General features: G+C 32.4%; 1 protein-coding gene and 1 long non-coding RNA gene across 3 annotated transcripts in view; both read right to left on the bottom strand.

Moving 5' to 3' along the window:
- The window catches only part of LOC144841071 (uncharacterized), an 83,385-nt gene that overhangs the window by 61,476 nt on the left and 236 nt on the right, over nucleotides 1–21,673 (bottom strand). The window lies entirely within an intron of this gene.
- LOC144841031 (ATP-citrate synthase-like) lies at nucleotides 472–20,667 on the bottom strand. 2 transcript variants are annotated; one of them, XM_078697179.1, is made up of 24 exons: nucleotides 20,587–20,667; nucleotides 16,222–16,420; nucleotides 15,640–15,762; nucleotides 13,344–13,505; nucleotides 13,123–13,214; nucleotides 12,954–13,033; nucleotides 12,720–12,847; nucleotides 11,995–12,315; nucleotides 11,469–11,586; nucleotides 11,071–11,216; nucleotides 10,509–10,664; nucleotides 10,024–10,130; nucleotides 9,701–9,869; nucleotides 9,053–9,157; nucleotides 8,620–8,898; nucleotides 7,936–8,174; nucleotides 7,499–7,592; nucleotides 6,951–7,105; nucleotides 6,345–6,495; nucleotides 5,539–5,682; nucleotides 4,159–4,272; nucleotides 2,555–2,637; nucleotides 939–1,015; nucleotides 472–731 (listed from the first exon to the last, which is right to left on the bottom strand). In XM_078697179.1, exons 2-24 carry the CDS (start codon nucleotides 16,372–16,374, stop codon nucleotides 631–633), a joined length of 3,297 nt encoding a protein of 1,098 aa, XP_078553305.1. In that variant the 5' UTR covers nucleotides 16,375–16,420; nucleotides 20,587–20,667; the 3' UTR covers nucleotides 472–630. The 2 variants fall into 2 exon arrangements, with proteins under 2 accessions (XP_078553305.1, XP_078553306.1); XM_078697180.1 differs by lacking the exon at nucleotides 20,587–20,667 and adding an exon at nucleotides 17,179–17,249.

Genomic DNA, 21,673 nt, shown 5'->3' with positions numbered 1-21,673 from the left:
ACTCTCGACAAAAATAAAAAATTAATGAATTAATTCAGTATAAAAAAAACAAACTTGGAAAAAAGGTTACACATTTTATGTTTTGGTATTTTTAGAATATCAACACTACGAACAAATATTAGTTTTGTTCACATAATAATGTTATAATCCTCCTTACTTCCTGAACATTATAATTTTTAACATTTTCAACATTTGTCATGGAATTTTCACATTAAAAAAAAATTATTCTCAATGGCCATAATATGTTCATATGGAATATACTATGTTCATATTATGGTTATACTATGTTCATATTATGATCATTCCTATATGGTCATACTATGTTCATATTGGATATGATATGTTCATATTATGTTCATATTATGGTTGTACTATGTTCATATGGTTTATTTTATGTTCATATATGGTCATACTATGTTCATATTGACATGAACATAATTCATACAGTATTTATATATATAATATAATGGAAATCTTGATTAATGAAAATTAAAATACTGAATCTAGATATTTAATTTAAATAGACAGATTTTATAAATAAGTAAATTGTGAAAAGCAACATCATTAATTTAATCTTTAATTGTTATACTATTATTATCGCTGTACTGATGCACGATCTAGGCCAGCTTTTTATTGCATGTCTGGTAGATTTTCAGGCAGAATGTATGAGATGTCATCCCATGGATGTCTGTACAGGCCCTGCTTCAATCGCTTTTGATCAAGATAGTGGCCTACAAAGAAACAAGTTTTAAAGTATGTAAACAATATATCTATTTTGTACATATTTAGTTAGTAATAATGAATAGTGGTTTGATATATGTGTGTACATATAAATATCTTGGTTAGCAATATCTTGATTAGAATAATTATTTGAGGACCGCCTAAACTTTTCTCTGAGCCAACTATTCTCTGATACAGTGGAGGAAATATACACTTACCAATAAATCCCATACTTCTGCCGAGTACAAATAAGCCGTTGAGGGCACCAATTTCGACATATTCATTAGCCTCTTCACTGTAAACAACAATATATCATTATCAATACATTTTATCCTCATTATTTATACCAAAGACAAATATTTACATGGTTCCAATTGATTCATAGAGGATTCGAACCCAAGACCTTGGAATTTATACCAAATTGTGATAATTCATTAATCTAGGTCACAAAGACAAATATTCAATGGTGCCATTAGACTCATACAGGATTTGGACCCAGGACCCTAAGATTTACACCTAGGTTAGTGTCCTTTCACACATGCCAATCTAAAGCTCATAACAGAAACAATAATGGACTCGTGTTAGATTTCAACCCAGGACTACCATCACAATGTGGAAAGCATCTTATGAGTAAAGGTAATCAATCGATAAATAGGGGGGCACTTTTAATTTGCGACGGCCGATGACCAACCAGGTCAGGCTAATAGATGTGTCGTCGGGCGTCACCTGGACACCATCAAAACAGTGTCTAGGTGGGGAGAGGGGAAACATGTCCCAATATCCCAGCATGCAATGAATAATATGACACACTTCCTAATATTGTAGGTATGTTTAATCCCTCCACAAGATACACACACAAGATGGCACTAAATATAAACATTAGCGCTTAAGAGCAAAATAGCAGGCACCCGGATACAGAACTTAAACTTGAATTGATTCTTTTTATTGAAAAGGGGTTACTTTGTGGATTGTATTCTTATTTAATACTACTTGTATCTTTCCCTTCAACATACAAGATGTCACACACGGAAATAAATCATAATGCTTCAATGCAAGTAAAGAATTTGTTTTCTTTTTTGCTTTTAAAATCCTCGCGTATAATCTGGAATAATGAATAATTTGCTATCGACATAAGCCTTTGTTTATATGAAGATTTTTTTTAGGTCACAGGTCATATGTACGTATAGTATCAACAATTTTCTTGCGAAACTGGGTAAATCCCACTGAAACACAATCACTTAGGACAAATATTGACAACTGCAATACATAAATCAGAGAGGGAACTACTTTGACAGTTTTATACATTAAAAAAAAAACATAATATGCAACATAATATGCATGTTACAGTTGTTACAAAACATCAATTTCCTAATACATAATGATACATATGGTGTTTGCATGTAATAGCACCACTGAGGAGGTAAACTAGATATTTCTATTTCCAGCGGAACTCTTGGTTAGACTCCTATTTTAATTTGTAATTATACAGTAAAACCTCTATTAAGGGACCAACAAAGTGTCCCCTTAATAGAGGTGTCCCTTGAATAGACCATGAGTCTAAAGCATGAGATGGCTGATGCTATATATTCATTCAATCTTTTATTTTGGAATCTCTGGTTCATAGAAAGTAAAAATTAAATATACTATTACTGATACTAATTATTACTAATTAAATTTAAATATTTTATTAATTTATTTTTAAGTGTCATCTCGTGACAAGCAAATGTGTGAATTCATTTCGTGGGATGTCCCCTAAATAAGGGATCTACTGTGTAATTAAATGATCAGTATCATAACATATAAAATACTATAATGTTGAAATTTAAATACGTACGGAGTAAATGCTCCACAGTTGCGCAATAGATCAACAAATGCAACTCCGATGAATCCATCCACGTTCAAAATTAAGTTAGGTTTCTGTAAAATATAAAGATAACAAATTAAAGATAAGAATTGGTAATTAATTTTTACCATTTTTTATTCAAACATTTCTTTTGCTGCTTTGAAAAAAAAATGATTTGTTGTGCATAGGCCTTTGGCAGGACAAATAGACACTACATAACTAAATAAAAGGTTTTTGGAAGTCTTGTGTTGTATTGCCAAATAATTGCAAATAGTGCAAATTAATCATATAATAGCAGGACAAATAGACACTACATTTAGTTTTTGTATTTTGTATTTTACAGTTAATGAGTTTACATATAGGCAAACACTAGTCAAAGGGAACTCATCATTAATCAAATACGAGGAACTATCAATTAAGTGTTTAAACATTAAATACCTTATGTTAAATATAAACATAACCAGCCTGTTCATAGAGATATTATATTATCACTATAAAATATCTCTATGGCCTGTTTAAAGCATTATAGTATTTATTACGGTCAATAAAACACAAGTGAAAGACAAATGCTAGAAATTAATTTACATCGACAATATAAAACATATTAATGTTTGGTTTCGTATAACATAAACATTCATTGAGTTCAACAGACTTTCACTTACGAATGGTTTTATAATATTTTATATCAGTATACTCAGTGTACTCTGTATGTATCAAATATTTATACTTTTCTCCTTCATGATTGCTACACTCCCTAAACACCAGGAAATTGTTTCAAAACTGCTCCTCTCTAAATACTGGAAATATTCCACAACCACATTCACTAAATACCAAACACTCCTAAAAGTACACTCCGTAAGTACTGTAAACTTTTCCAAAACCGCTCTCTCTACTGTATGTATAATATGTATAGAACATATAGTGTGATGGTAACAATCATACCTTAGCTGCTAGAACACATAGTGTGATGGTAACAATCATACCTTAGCTGCTAGAACACATAGTGTGATGGTAACAATCACACCTTAGCTGCTAGAATACATAGTGTGATGGTAACAATCATACCTTAGCTGCTAGAACACATAGTGTGATGGTAACAATCATACCTTAGCTGCTAGAACACATAGTGTGATGGTAACAATCATACCTTAGCTGCTAGAACACATAGTGTGATGGTAACAATCATACCTTAGCTGCTAGAACACATAGTGTGATGGTAACAATCATACCTTAGCTGCTAGAACACATAGTGTGATGGTAACAATCATACCTTAGCTGCTAGAACACATAGTGTGATGGTAACAATCATACCTTAGCTGCTAGAACACATAGTGTGATGGTAACAATCATACCTTAGCTGCTAGAACACATAGTGTGATGGTAACAATCACACCTTAGCTGCTAGAACACATAGTGTGATGGTAACAATCATACCTTAGCTGCTAGAACACATAGTGTGATGGTAACAATCATACCTTAGCTTCTAGAACACATAGTGTGATGGTAACAATCATACTTAGCTGCTAGAACACATAGTGTGATGGTAACAATCATACCTTAGCTGCTAGAACACATAGTGATGGTAACAATCATACCTTAGCAGTGGTAATCTTCTCCACCTTCAATGCATAGTCCAACAATGGTGTGGCTGGAAAGTTCTTCTGTGCAAAATCTTTAAGAAGCACCACCCTCATGTCTGGATTGTTGATCTAGAACAAAATAAAATAATATATAAATGAAATACAAAAACTACGATAAGAGGTGATCAGCATGAACTAAATGTAACATGCAGGTTAAAATATGTGCACAGCATTCTATAACAAGATATTTATTGAATTGAATTTATTTGGCATTTGAGTTAAAAACAGTTACCATACAGAGGTCAAACAAAACAATAGCGTAGCATACAGTAGGTGACACAATATATGATTCAACTTTATTCACATTTTAAAACACTCATCAAAATGAAGTGAACAAATTTGTGAAAAAGAATTGTCTCAGTGGCAATAACATATTTAAATTTGGTAATCATCAATAATACCTAATAATCATTATGATATAAAACAAAATCTTCCTTTGCTTCAAATATTATTAATTATACTTTGTGATTAATTATTACTCATTTCGATACAATCACTTCAGCTAACAATTCAATTTAATTAGCATACATCATTTCATTTTCTCTTTTGTACAGTATAATTTTTAGTACACTAATTTTTTTAAGTGAAAGGTTGCGTGACAATATCGGCTTATTATATTTTCCAAGAAACAAAACAATTATTAACATATTTGTTTTCAGGCAGCCCAAAGCAAATAATAAAAAGCAATACAAACAGTGAAACATAGATACGTATACTGTAGTTAGGGATAACCCCTAATAATTTCTTGGTAAGTATGCTCAAATGTACTACTTAGCATAAAATGAATATACATAATTTCTATGTATATTTTATATGCAAATGATAAAAATGGAAATAATTTTCCACTGATGAATGAATGAATGAAAGTAAAATTATGTCAGAGTAGGGTAAACAAACAATTATTTTCTATACATGGAATCCCAACTGGGTTTTCTTTTCCCGCTAATTTTGTTTTGTTTGTAATGACGGCACGCACTACTCGATTACACTGTTGTCGAGTATAAAAGTCATTCTGCACATCCCTGTTGACAGTGAGAAGGACAACAAAGTGAATATATATGAATCTCATAATCACAGATATTTATTTATCCTGTCTTTATACTGAATGACACTTTCAGTGCTAAGGCATTGATTTCCAAAGGGGTTCAGTAGATATCCTCATAACATCATTGGATTCTTCTGATAAAGACATGTGACATGCGTCGAAAATTCAAGGTATGTTGACTTTGTGCTGTAAGCTTGTTCAAAATACACATATTATATTTGGATACCAGCATTCGAAAACAGATATCCTGTTGTCTGAAATTTAAATGATTAAAGTCAAAATAAGCTCACCGATTTAACCCTGTGGCCAATGCCCATGATGAGTTTATGTTGTTTCCTCATCTCATTCACAAACTCGTTGGGGATTAGGTTCGAATCATAAGCTTCACTAAATTGCTTTGCTGCCATATCCAGAGCACCTCCAAATCGCTCACCCTTTAGAAGAAAGCAAAGCAAGAAAAATAAGATGAGGTACATATACCGAATATCCTTGAGTATAATCCCACTATGGGTTTAATCCTACTTCTGCTCTAATCCTACTTCTGGTCTAATCCCACTTCGGGTCTAATCTCACCCCCTACTTTATGTCCCCGGGTATAGTCCCAGTATTGACTTTTGGTCTGCATGTAGGCCTTTCTCTAGCCAGTTCAGATAAGTTTTTACAAGAAATTTTTTTTCCTGAACTAGGGTTTCTTCGGGTATAGTCCCACCCCCCAAAGTCGGCCCAATTTCGTGTTATAAGGTGGGAGGGGGGTATAATACCAGAGGATATACGGTAACAGAGCCATCTAGCTAGTGGGATTTTTAAAAAGGTCTAAATATTATTTGTAATATTAAGAGTGGTACATACAGTATATTAAATCAGTCAATCTATATTTCCATTTAAACAAAAATAAAATCAAGGTATATTAAATGTTATTAGAGTTAATGACATAGAGGCATAAAGAGTTTAATTGATCAATGCGAGCAGTGCGTCAGTTGTAACTCTGATGTGATTGGATCACCTTAAATCCATTCTATGCATGCTGCTTAACACTAGTGTGTGTGTGAACTACATACATGGCATATGTTAGATATAACTAAAACAGCAAACTTACAATTGTTAGAAGTCCAGAGCATAGAGAGGAGACTAGATCTTTGCCAGCTCTTGCTGTGATGATAGTATTATGAGCTCCAGATACTGCTGGGCCATGATCAGCCGTTACCATCAGGCACATCTCAATGAACTTTGTAGCATAGGACGGCAGTCTGTAAACAAACATTATTGAAAACTAATTTTTAAAACAGTAATACGGTCAATACCGGACTCTCTACCTAACTATGTTGTTCTTAGTACATCAATCAACTCATTCAACAGCTCATAACAAACACTAAGAGAAGAGGCAACCCTTACACATTTTAACTCACTCACTCTTTACATCACTGAAGAAAAAGGAAAAAAAAGAGATATTAGCCAAGACTAAAGAGTGTCCGGTATTTGACTGTACTGATTAAATGTTTGCATGGCAGACACACAAAAAGGAACTAAAGTAAAGTTGATAATGTCTCCATATTTGAGTTGTAATGAGAACAGATCGAATTACTCCACAAGAAAGTTGTAGCAAAACATTATAAGCTTGTTTTATTTATTATTTTCTAAAATCACTTTCTGTACCAGGAATGTGGCACATTGAGAGCATTATTATTAATGACAATTATGTTACCTTCGTTGGAACCAAAGTAAACTGAGCACGCCACCAATGCCCATCTCTTCTTTCATAATCTGCGTAATCGGCATACCGGCGTAGATTAACTCTTGACCACGCTCATCCACAATACTCGTCATGAAAGATGCAGGCTTGCGGATTAATCCTAATTCCTAGATACAAACAAGAACAATTGTCTTTAAAATTTAGGCTAGTTAGACATAGATACATTTGTTAGGTCTAGATAGATTTGTATATTAATAATGTGCTTTTTTACATTTTAATACCATCCCAAAGCGGTCTGTCTGTTGGCAGGACACCATCAAAACTACATGATGGATCTTTACCAAATTTAGACCACAGATAGATAGGTGGTCATGGAAGACTCCATTCGATTTTGGAGGCAATCTGTACCAGGATTCTAAATCTAGATAACTTTTTATCATTTTACTAATTTTAGGCCATACGTCAAAACTACAAGACAGTTCTTTATCACAACTCTTGATCCTGTGTTATATATATATATATTTAGTCACCCTCATTGAATTAAACATAACATAGCTTACTCGTGCCCAGGAATAGTCCATTGGTACTGTAGGGGGTGGAACTTCTTCACTTGGAACAACAACTCCTTCCTCAACAAGTTTATTGTACACTTCACTGCAAAAAGAATAATAAGATGATGTACTGTATGAGGGTTTAAAAAATATGGTCAGATGACGTCAATTTTAAACAGCAATGTTTATGTCAAAAGGTAAAGAATATATTTATATCTGTTTATTATTTTGTTTATATATATTTAGGCAAATTGCCAAGGATAGCCATAAGCGTAATCATTCACTATTCTTCTTAAAGGTGGCAATCCTGTTCACAAATATATACACAAGATGCTCTACATAAATAAACAAAGCAATTAGCAATGATATTTTGTGTACAATTGGAAGTTTATAATTGAAATAAAACGTTTGATTGTGTTTTTGTACACCATTCATTTCAAACATACCCAATTTTCTCTCCCAGGTCATCAAAGCTATTTGGTACGTGCGCCCCAACTTCCTTCAGAGCTTTATTTTTGGCGCGTGCTGTTTCTTCTTCACCATTGGCACACGCTCCTGCGTGTCCGAACTGAACCTCCGATGTGAACATACTGGCACACGTTCCTATACACCACGCTACTAATGGTTTTGTGAGTCGTTTTTCACGAATAGCAGAACAGACCTGGTATTCCTCGACGCCACCAACCTAAAACAAATTTATAAATAACGTTTTAACTAAAGGTACATTCAGACTTGTTTCGTTTCACAGAAGTCTTCCGTTCCATGAAACAGAGCAAGTCTGACTGTAGCTTTATAAAGCATTTGTTTCTTTGTTGTCATATCAAATACATTAGATGGAAATATGTGAAATAATAATATTCCTTAACCTTCTCCTCTAAAGCTCTGTCTACACTATCAAACTTTATGTGACAAAAAACGTGATGTGTTCATTATGGACATGATGATGTCATATCACTACCATATTTTGGCATATCACTACCATATTTGGACAAATAACACTTTTTTTGTCAAACAAGTTTAATAGTGTAGACAGAGCCTCAAAATCACAGGTGCTTACAGTATTCTATCCACTACAGAGAAACTACAATACTACAGTTTTAACTTTAAAAAAGACAAAAATAGTACATTACCTCTCCTAACATAACAAGCATCTTAACATTTGGGTCATCATGATAACGTATTATGTGATCCATAAAGGTTGTTCCAGGGTATCGATCACCACCAATGGCCACGCCTTCAAATACGCCATTGGTATGTCGGGATACAATGTTATTGAGTTCATTTGACATACCTCCTGAGCGCGATACGTATGCTACGCTTCCGGGGCGGTATAGTTTTGATGCGAGGATGTTGTCCAACATACCACCAGTGTTACCGATTTTGAAGCAACCTGGTTTGATACCGCCAACCTGCAAGAAAAAGAATTTGATTTCATTTTTTAAAATACTATATGGAAGAGTACACAGTGTATATGTAATGGAAGGTGCCACATTGCGTGAAAGTGCATCCCACTGCGTGATAAATTAAAGGTTTTGAATTTATGCATATACAGAGAATACTTACGGTAGCAGGCCCAATGATTGTTACATCTTGTTTATTGGCTAATGTTATCAGGTGACGAGTCATGTTCTCTGGAATACCTTCTGCTATTATTGCTATTGTACGGATCTGAAGAAAAAGAACAATATTTGTACAGTTTATGAATAAAATATAAACACTTTGGCATCGCTCTCATTGGAGAAGTCTTGTTATTAGTGCGCTATTTCACAACACGTTCAGCGTTCATGATGATGGTGAATAAACTGGAAAATAGTTTCACCTGTACTAATGCTATTTTAAAATCATATTTCTATCAAAAGTGTGATTTTGTGGATGTAGCAGCCTAAATGGAGCCAGCTGGGAATAGAAAATATGCGAGGGAGAAGGTACACGTAGCCTGCTTTTATTTGTATAGGCTTTGGTTTGCAAACAAGCATGTCAAATTGAAACATATAAATCTCTCATTCAAGATTACTTTGTCAAATTGATAATAGTTTTTTTTTAAAATTTGTTTACCTCAAGGCAACACTAAAATTTACAGTATATATAAAAGACATAACATTTATGTAAAAAGTTATATAAACATACAATATGCAATGTTAAAATTACATACAAACTACTACTACTTCATACAAAAACAACTCATAACCCTTAATGGTTCACTTGACCTACCTGTTTATATTGTAGTGTTTCAAGTGTACTTTCGTAGGCCGATCTCAACGATGCAAAACTGATGAGTACATCAGCCTCTGGGTGGGCTTGCATCGCCTTTTCCATCGACTTGTAAACAGGAACTAAGATCTCCTTATGACCCCAGTAAAACTTCTGCTTGTGGTCACCACTAGATAGTAATTAAAAATAGTGAAATTATATACAAATGGTGTATTTTAATTTAGTGCTTAAATGAGAAGACAATCTTCATTTTGAAAGATGAAAAAGGGATTCTATGAAATAGAAAATTTGTCCAACAATTGTTGCAATAAAAGTTGACTTACGTAAATGGGTATATCATTCCAACAACTGAGGGCGTTCTTCGACGGCAAGAATGGTCAAAGTCAAGCATACCCTGTACAGCTCTTGGTTGAAGTCCCCAGATCAAAGACTGTCAAAAGAAACAATTTGTAAGTCATTAAATGTTGTGAAACAGCACTAGTTGTAATAATAATAATAACACTGAATTAAAGCTACGTTTACACGCTCTTATCGCCATCAGAGTTAAATACAGTAAATCTTGGGGGTTTAGCTTATTCTGCGTTCATTTATTTAAAAACACATTTATACAGGATAAATCTGTTTATTTTCCAAAGGTTTCATCAAATATTTCTCTGAATTGGAGGTACATCAGAGTTATATCGGAGTTAATGAGACAAAGCTAAAGAGAGTTAACTGTTCACACAAGCAATTATGTCAGTTTAGCTAAAATCCATTCTATGCACGCTTAACACTAGTGTGTGAACACAACTTATGTTAGTGTACTTACACATGTTTCATTAGTGAATAAAGGCTTTTTATCGCTTGCTCCTGCACATGGTTGTGTCTTGACTGGTGCATCAGTCTGTGTAGGAGAACAAGGTTCTTTACAGGCCACGCTGCTTTTACTTTGCTCCTTGCTGGTTGTAGATTTCGAAGAGTCTTTCTATAATGAAATCAAATGACAAAAATCTTTAGAATAGTAGAATTTATTATAGTATAGTAGATTTAGAATATTCTGTAGAATATTTCAATAGTGTTTAAGGTTTGTATGGTGAATAAACACAAGTTAAGTAAAACTTGCAGTACACCATATGTTTTCAAGAAAATTAAATGAATATACTCATGTTTACATTATTTCTTTGTTTTTGGAACATTACTTAAATACTTACTTTACATTACTTTAAATCATGTAAAAAACTACTATTATGTTCTAAAGTATGTTAGTGACCTATTTGAGGTATTACGGGACAAACTCTATGGTACATAAGGTAATATAGAGGGAGTGTGTAGTAAGAAAAAGGATAAATGGATTTGAATTGACATTACTTATAACAAGAAAAAAACCTTACAGCACTTCCAGCCAATAAGAAACTAGCAGTCATTTGGTCTCCTTTGTTTTCATCCTCGATTGCGCGGGTACCTAGCGCCATCCCAACGATCGCTGTCATGTGGGTCTCGGTACCGTACACGTGGATGGGTACACCAAGACTGCTTCCTAAACAAAGACAGAAATATAATATCGGAATGTTATTAATTTTGCTACACAAGTTATATACACAAAACCATTCATTAGCTAAAGGGATTTGAAGAGGAAGACTGATTCTATAATGCTGTAAATAAAACAGATTTTCACCTCAGAGAACAAGGTAACCACATACAGCTTTAGCCCAGGCTATTTTTCATTGGTCCTTACTTCCCTCTAACATACCTATTAGTATTTCAATGAATTTAATATGAATTAACTTACCAAGTTCTCTCATAACCCTCAATCCCTCTTGGTAGTTAGGTCCACCTCTTCTCACAAATATTGACACTCCATATTCTTGTAGTTTGGCTTTGTACTGTCTTAGCGCACGTACAATTCCCTACAAAATGAAAATAATTATAAAAATACTTATTATAGATCAGTAAAAGTTGTGGTATTTCTGTTCCAACTTTATTTTTTAAAAACGGGACACTTTACAAAGTTTTTCTTAAAAAAAACAATTGCTATTAAAAAAAATATCTTGTCATCACAAACATTTGTGACGTCTCCCGGATTTTAATTTTTCCAAAAAAAAAAAAAAACAACCACCATAGAGGGTGTTATTTAAAAATCTTGGGCAACTACATTAAATAAATGCTATACTGTATACCAGGCACATTCAGTGCATGTCCACCATAGGCTGTGTGTGTTTTTCATTTTTAGTTAATTTAATAGGAGACAGGAGTTCACACAGAATATTGGAGGATTAAAGTTAAAGTGAAGAGCAAATAGAAAATTAGAATCTTACCTTAAATGTAGATGCCACATTGGTGAAATTTGCAATACCGCCCCCAATGATCAAAACTTTTCCATCAGGACGTACGTCTCCCTTGGTCATCATGCTAAGTAACGTCTTGGCATACTCAAACGTTTGTTGCTCGGTCGGCGCACCAGAATACTCTCCGTAATTCGCGAGCTCCTTAGCTCCACCCAGATCACAAATGGTATCACTGTATATGACGGATGCCCCTCCCCCGGCTACCATTGTCCAGATACGGCCCTTGGGGTTGAGAATGGTCAGTTTGAGGGAAGCACCGCTCTTAGCATCTAAGTCTGCTATGTATGCCTCCTGCAATAACATAATTAAATATAATAATTATTTAGTATCTTGAGCCATGTGGCCAACCCAATTAAAGTTAATACAGTAGTAGGCTTATAACTGAGGATAAAACTGTAGTGGGCCATTAATTACATATGGAGTCAGTAAACTATCTAACTTGTTATAAAACATACATAAATTAACATTGTCAATTTACCTTAGTGAAAATAAAGAACATTGTAAATTTTAACTAATTTTAAAATGTTTCACATAAAAAAAAGTAAATTTAGTCTTACTACGGGGAAAGCTTCTCTTCCAAATGGGGGAGAAGAAATTCAAATTAACATCATCAATTTAACTTGGTGAAATAAAGAACTTTGTAATACTAATTTTAAAATGCTGTTTCACGTCAAGAAGAGTAAATTTAGTCTTACCTCGGGGAAAGCTTCTCTTCCAAATGGGGGAGGGAATTCAATTTCACCCCACTTGCTCTTACATAGGTACTCAGCTGTGGCATCTAGTTTGGCTGCCATGTCCAGGATGTAAATCTTGTCGGTTACAACTGAATATTAACAAAGATTTTTAAATAATAACTAATATTTTTGATCGGTAATAAACAATGTTGATAACTCCTAAATTTTTTAAAGAAAAAATCCATAATACTTTACCTAGAGGGTTGATTTCAAGGTAGGTGAAGTACAAGGCCTGGAACTGCTCGTACAACTGGGCCACAAACTTTGCAATCATGCTGAAAAGAAAACATATTTTTGTTTAGTATAGTATTCAAATTCATTTCAAATAAATCATGGTATAAGATAAAAGTTGATTTACACTTACTCTTGTTTTGACGCTATAACCTTTGACATAAGCTTTTCTTTGATCTGAGCAGCTGTGACCTTTGAACCTAATTCAACTTCCATTTTAACAGCCTGTGAAAAGTAATAGAATATATTAATATACACAATTCCTGTATTTCAAGATTCTGTCTTATTAAAGCAACATAGAGTGTAGTACTGTATAGTGGAAATGTTTACTACGGTCAGAAAGCATAATTTTACCTTCGCGTCTACATCTCCAATATCAACACCGCCCTCATGATGGAAGAGGATTACATCACAGTTTCGTTGACAGTAGATGCAAACGTACACTTCATCCGCGTCCTTGTGAGCAACGAACGGTTCGATTATAAAATTTTTCAGAAGGCCACTTGCTTCTCCAATCTACATAAAATAAGAGATTTGATATATTATTTTGAGTCTATCAAATTATTATGCCTACTATACCTATGAAGGTATAGTATAATAAGCCATTATTTATATTGGTTAAATTTATTACAGTGGAAAAAAATGTACTGAGAACACTTACACTAGTAGTATGTACATAGTAACTTTGCAAGGAATTATGATTTATCAACCCACAATTACTGTTTTCTTAGTATATTAAAATATTATTATATTTATAATGAAAAAAAACATATTTTCAAAAAAATTATAGCTTACAGTATTTATATTAACATATTATTATAATTATTAATAATCAATATGTGAATTTAGGACCAGCAGACATATTAATATTAAAGTTAACCTTGAATCAAATTTGGAACAACTGGTATTTATTCAAAAACATTGTCTTCCAGTCTATTTAAGGGTCTGTTCACACCTACGAAGTTATGCTATCGTATCGTATCGTACACGGCGTGTAACACCATAGGTCTGAACCAGGAAAAGATTAGTGGAAGCCACCTCTAACGGCACTGATCTTTTTTCCGTTACAACATCTCAAGGTACATAATTAGTGAGCGAAACTTATGATACGAAAGTCATGCATCAATGATTTTGTTCTCCAACCCATCAAATTTACTCCTGCATACCAGAAGTTCGCCCAAATCGGTGACACTAGTTATGCGAGTCTGAACACTGTTACGACGCTAAATATAATTGACATTGCTTGAGATACGAAAGCATAACTCCATGGATTTGAACATACCCTTAATAGGAAACTAGACATATTGTGTATTCATATTTTCCAGGTGTACTAATGTTTAGATTTACAACAATGCCATGCATTTAAAAAAAAGACTGTGGCATATAATAGCTGAACGACTGTAGGAATAAATGTATTGATATTATATATGCAAATTTGTGCAATGTCTGGAGGCATTAATCAATACAATAGGATACAAAGTGTTCATTTACTGAGAGCATTAGATAACTTAATTAACATTATCCTATATTTCTATCCATGGCAGAGACCAGCTGTGTGAAAACAGCTTAAATTGCATAAAAATGTACTGTATATGTACAAATTTTATATTGATTTGTAGTTGTACATAATACTAATATAGAGGATCACCTTAATATAATCAGTTTAAAAAAAAATGTATTTAACTTTGTTTCATGAGGATAGCTCTAACACTACAGAGTACAGTTGACTGTTATTTGAAGAATTTGTTATTTCTAATGAAGAATCTGCACAGGTTATTCTTAAGATGGTAAATAAATACATTTCTTCTATTCTTGTATAATTGTAATCCGATGTGTGGCATAAGTTAGCCTTGCCTAAATTTTATAGTTATTGTCTTTTTAAGGCTGGTGTCAATCATGTACTTATATTTGAGTTGGATCCACGAAGTAATCTTACTCACGAACAATTATTAGAAGTAAGTTATTTTAAAATATTAAATGGAAATTTCAGTTAAATTTTGTTTTATTCTCTATAGCATAAATAGTTCAGTAAGAATAAAATAACAAAGTGGTAATGCAATATTTGGTTTGTACTCTCTAATGCCATGTACCTCGGTTTGATTTTGGCCCTTATTATAGTAGTACTATATCTTTTTTTCGTAATCGTAAACAAAATATTTTCTATAATTGTAAAATCTAATAAAAGGTTAAGTGATGTGATAAGGTTTCATTATCATTCTTACAATAACATTGATCCCTGAAACGCTCATTTGCATAATGACAAAAACCTGTTATAATTTCTTTTCAACAATAAGATTAAATCCATAAAGTATGTCAATAATACTTGATCCAAGTTGTGGATTAGTTAAGTCTTTTTTCATTTATTTTATTCATAAAATTTAAGATAAAAACAAAAAAATATACAGAAAAAACTGTAATTTTAAACAAAAAAATAGTCAACTAGAAGTCAACAGGTTTTTGGTTGAATTTAATCTCATATTTTGTCTTTTTACAAGTGAAAACATTCTTTTCAGGTTTTTTTTTTATATGGAAGTGATTAACTTGATTAAAACTGCAAAATGGCCTATTCAAAGTCCTTTTTTTTTTTTATTAATCTTCATTTTTATGTGTTTGGGGGGACATACATCTTTAAGTTGAAGGAATACTGTACCTTGATTTCTTGGTTGAGCCGTGTTGAGAGCCACTCCTTCACTCCAGCTAGGTCAACGTTTACCTTGATCAGTCCTAGCTTACCTCGACGCTTTATCAGTTGATCAGGTTTCACCACAAGTTTCTTAGAAATTTCAATAATTTCAATTAATGTTAATTCCTTATTTTATAAGGTGAAAACATCACCTACAGTCAGTATGATATTGTTTATTTTATCTACTGTTAAAGAGCTTTCCATAAAGCTTGGACGCAACGCAACAACATAGCGAGTTGACCAATCACATGCGACGGTTTATCACAAGCATCTAATTATGATTGGTCAAATCACGTCCTTGTGTTGCGTCCAATGGAAACCAAGCTTAACTCTCATGGTATAGGTGAAACAAATTTCTTATACTGTTACTTAGCATGAATAAATTTGCAAAAATATTCTCTTTGTATTTGAAGTTGGCTGTCCTTTTATCAGGATGAATTTAGAGTAACATTTCTAAATACTGCAGAACTTTGTCATTGGATCGCTTACAATATTTAATTTTTGTGAAAAGAATTGGTTGGCAAAATAGACAGTAGTAATAAATGTTACCTCAGTTAAAAGCCATGGATTTTCAGCAGTTATCTTGTCCCAATCGCAATCTGGCGTAATTGTCGCATATCTGTTCTTGGCTACATCAGCGTTCTCTATACTATTTGTAATCAGTTCTTTACCAGTCGCTTCATAAATGGCTTTGGCCGACATTTTCAATAATTGGATGAAGAGCGTTTACGTCTCACAAAATGACCTCCTTTAATGTAATTAACACATGAGAAGCAATCAGTACAATTATCAAAATTGATGCCAACATTCCAACAATACATATCAATGCAAAAAAACACATTTAAGGAAGACATAAATAATAATTACACATCAGAAAAAAATATATCACACTAGAGCCATAGATATAATATCAAATAAATTTATTTCAGTTATTAACAACATGGAATGCTGTAGGAACAAATAGATGTACATTATGAAATGAGACAAATGGAATGATTGTTAAATAACATTGTATTGTTGATGATGATAATAATAACCATAATAATTATGATAATGTTAATAATGATTATAATTGATGATATGATTAATAATGATAATGATTATTAAAATGCTGATAAAAATGACAGGATGCAAGATTATATGCAAATAATGATAAGAATGATGATGATGCTGATAATGATACTGATAATGATGATCATGATAAGAATGATGATGATGCTGATAATGATAATAATGATAAGAATGATGATGATGCTGATAATGATGCTGATAATAATAACAATAACAAGAATGATGATGAAAACTGATATAATGATGATGATAATGATGATATGACATGAATGATAATGATGATGATAATGATGATGATAATGATAAAAGACTGACAAAGATTAAATAATAAAGATCGCAATGATCTTGATGATGATGATGATTAAATACACGAAACAATTTTGATATATTATCAACTGTTCAAGAGTTAAAAAAAAACAAACATGAATCATTCACCTGAGAAATAAAACAGTTATTAGCATAAAACACTTGTAAAGGACTGGATATAAGTATCGAATGCACAGAGCTGACTGTATGTCAGAGATTTCTTCAGCCAGCATATAATTAAGCTATCTGCTACAAAAAGCCATAAAAATGTCAGGTTTTGCAAACCATCAATATAAAATGGATGGCAGTTTACTATGCTTTTAGGACGTTAATTTTCTTCTATTCTTTTTTTTTATATTCATTTATTTAAATTATTTTGCAAATTAATTATGCAAACAGCTGTAGAATCTTTATATCTCGCCTGTACAATTATTGTGAGTTACTAAAGACTGATAAAACAATTGAATATTAAAAATATAAAATTATGCAATTGTCATACCCTCGCTTTTATCTCACTCGATTCATTCATAAATTGTAAGGAAATTAAAGCAGGACTGCCGTTAGAGAAGTCATACAGATGCAGGTATGTAATTAACATGTAATAGTTTAGAAACGTTACATGATTATGTTTAAATAGCCCTAAAATGTAGTAAATAACTACTGTACCAATATCCCATTTAACACAAGATGAACAGCTTAACATCCAATTTGAAGGATGTTTAAATAGACAAAGTTAACAAAAATGACAACACATTTCACACAAGAGATCGGTTATACCTATTTCACCAATAAATCAATTATAACTCTGTGTCAGAAGACATTAAAAAACTCAATAATAAAACATAATTAATAATTAAATAAAAATGACGTGGCATAGGTTACTTAATTAATTACAGTTAACTTACCTTGATATGAATAAACTAAAAACTAAATCTACTGACTAAACTTGCGCCTATGAAGACAGTGCTTCCCTGCCAGAATACAAATACAAAATGAATATATAAATTGTCAATTGTACAGGCATGGACTTTTCCTTCAACATGCAGGTACCTGCAGCACACTCAATACTGTATGAATAAATTTATCTACTATGATATGATATACTACACAAATTTGTACATTCACACAGAAGAAAAATAACTATACGCTAACAAAATCTATCTTAAAATAGAACTTTCTAATTTGATAAAGTTTACAAAAGATGATATTAATGGTTTGATGATTGACCTGTCCGTGACCCGAAAGAAACTAAAAATAAACTTCAAGTAAATATGTTCAATGAACAGTTATCAATATCTTTTGTTTGTAAATCCCTACACTACCCACATATTCACCTATCAATGCATATTTTTAGATATTTATGCATTACAAATATCTGTTTATTTTATGATAGAATTAATATTGAATCAAATGGTTATAATTTAAAATATGTTGAGCATTATTTTGTGTGTGCAGTACACAGATAATATGTTGCAACATCTACAGTAGTAGTATCGTATGATACGTTTAATCTACTAAGATTTCACTATAAAGTCAAAGTTCTGTATATATAATTGGGTAGTTGATAGATATAAAGTTAACAAACATATCAGTAGTTATATATAGTTGTGTGTACACACATATTGTCCTATTATTTTAGTCAATGATCTTGAGATAAACTGTATATAAATAGTAAGCCATTCTATCAAGTAAAAGTTAATTGAAAAATATCCAACTATCCAATGTTACGTAGTATCATTAGTGTATTCGTTCATTCACTCATTTTGATGAGATTATACAAATTTAATAAATGAAGGTTGGTGAATATACTGTAGTGAAGTAGCGTTAGTTAAACGTTAAAGTATGACACAACGCAATATACATACTTCAGACGCAAGACTAGTACACTAGTATAATTATATCAAATTTATAATTCAGATTCAGTTCAATTCTAGCTAGCGACTTTCTTTAGTAGGTGAATTTCATACAGTTTTTAAATACTGTATAATAAGTGTCATTAGCAGGCGCTGCTCATCCAATGGATGGATGTTGCATAACATACTGAAACAATACGGCAGGAGAATAGCGTTCAGGTTTCCCTAAGATTAAACATTTTATTGTCAGTAATCAAGTGTACAATTATTATTCATTCTATCTAATACACTGTTGTATGCAGTACTGCTGTATGCTTGGTCATTAGTGTAAACATCTTTTACGATTTGCACAAAATGTCATTACGAAAACAAATTGAAATGGATTGTAAATCACATGTAGAGTAATCACTTTACTCACTCCAAATGGTTAGAAGCAGAATGCCCAGAAGATGCTATGCCACAACAAATGTATTAACCTCATAAACATATTAGTGATAACTATTTAAAGGTACAAACAAAAATATATAGAACCTTACAATATAACAAAGTGAATCTGTAATTTTAAGTTTTAATGTAATTTTCCCGGTTGGTTGGTGTAGTGTGAAGTGGTGTAGCATTGTGGCTACAGGGAGCAAATGATGGAAATTCCAGTCATCATCATCTTTATCTACCAATTATAGGGATTTTTCTTCTTCTAGGTTTCGAAGGCAGATCTTCTCAGCGACGTATAGTGAACGCAATATAGTGTGTTGGATCTCAAATGCTGGACACAGGGAATAATTTCGCCAGTGTAGGATAGAAAAAAGCTATACAAAACAACCTTATTGCTACACATTTATAAAATTGTGCATTTTCATTTCATTTAAAAACATGATAAAACAATACAATTAAACATAACAAAACCCATGACGGTGACAGGATTAAACAAAAGAAAAACTTAAATGCTCTACAAATTTTCTCCGCCGTCACACGTCCCAAGTGTAGCAAAAATTACAATACAAAAGTATGTTTCTCGACTCACAAAACAGTTTGATTAGCAATATTGCTAAACAAATTTTTAAGTTGAAATATTTCCCTGGGACAGTAATCACACACCAATAAATAAAATAACATTTTATGGTCCCATAATCATTTAAATAAAAATAATGTAGTTTTTATCATGCAAACAGAACTAAAAAATGAGTCACAATCGTCATGAAAAAGCTCCTGCTGCTGATGCACCTTTCTTTAGAATATAATTAATACAATCAACAACAAAAACAACACATTTTTTTTATATAAAATAAATCATATTAATAATAACAAATACTAGGCCTAGTTACACAGTATTAAATAAGACTAATTAATAATTCAGCCTATGTTAGGCCTAGAGCTATCATTAATTAATAAAGTAGCCTCGACAAATTAATCAACGCTGAAAAGGGAGGCATTTGCGTCTGTTCATGTAAAACCAGGCCCCCGACACCGGCCGGTGTTGAACGGAAACGCCACTGACGAGTTATAGGGGAAATCCCCGATAGGAGGCGTCTGGAATCTCCGTCAACGGTCAATACATGCTCTCAGCAGCTCAGCAGGTAGGCCTAACTTTGCGGAGGTTTCCCTTGGTTGTAAAATGTTTAGTGTTCATAATAAACTAAAGCAAGCTACATGTACATGTTTAATATAATAATATTTTAAGTATTACCTCAATTAATCGATGTAAAAAAATACACTTAGGCCTAAATAAAGAACAGAAGAAGAACTGCAACTTCCACACGCACAACCAACAATGCAATGTGTGATCGTATGATGGATGAATATGAAGATCGGTCATGCATCATTGATTTTGCTGCAAGAGAGCTAGCTCGCGTGTCGAAAAAACACACGCAAAACACGTCACTGACCCATCAGCTGATTGGTGGGACGCTTTTTATCATGTTTTATTTGATACTGTCCGCCTGAAAAAATAATTAACATTTTTTTGTTGAATATGTCATTTTAATGTCACATATAATAGTTATCCACAAATATTGAATCGAAAAAAAATGTATTTAACTGAAAACATTGATAATTTAAAGCAAATAATAGTCAAATTTGCAGCCAATCTTTGGCTGAATTTGACCATTTATTTTATCATTTATATGAGAAAACACTATTTGTTTTTTTACGGAAGGGATAAACTTTATTATATTAAAACTATAAAATAACCTATTCAAAGTCTGATTTAATTAATCTTCATTTTTCATATTTAAATAACACTTTATATAATTGGTGTAAAAGAGGAGTCCACTCGAAAGCCCATACATTTATTATATTCACTAGTTTCTAAGCAACAACCTCTTGTTTGTCATCATTCATTTATAATCCAATGTGAGTCTCGTTCTAAGTTCCGAGTTGTCAATCAAAATCACTCTTCTGCCTAGTCGGATTAAGTTATAATATGGATAAATATTTATCAATGATTTATCAAAATTACCTATAATTATTATAGTACAGATCTATTTACAGTATTTGTATTTATTTATTTCAATCTATAAAATGACACCAGCCACCGTCTTTACAAAAAACTAAAAAGATAAATAATAAAAGATAAAATAGAGTTTGAAAATAAATAAATAATTACATTCCAGCTCAATTTCAGGATTTTCTAAATAAATGTTGCGCTTTCGAAACTGTATTAAAGCTTGGTTCCCACTAGAACGTAACGCAAGGACGTAAACGCAACGCAAGCGTTTTAACCAATGACAAGCGAAGTTATAGACAGTTAGCAATCACAAGCGAATAAGCCATCG

Source organism: Antedon bifida, chromosome 4 (genome assembly GCF_963402885.1).
Source record: "Antedon bifida chromosome 4, ecAntBifi1.1, whole genome shotgun sequence".
NCBI lineage: Eukaryota > Metazoa > Echinodermata > Crinoidea > Comatulida > Antedonidae > Antedon > Antedon bifida.
The sequence above is the reverse complement of the archived record's forward strand: the minus strand, read 5'-3'. Positions and strand labels throughout refer to the sequence as shown.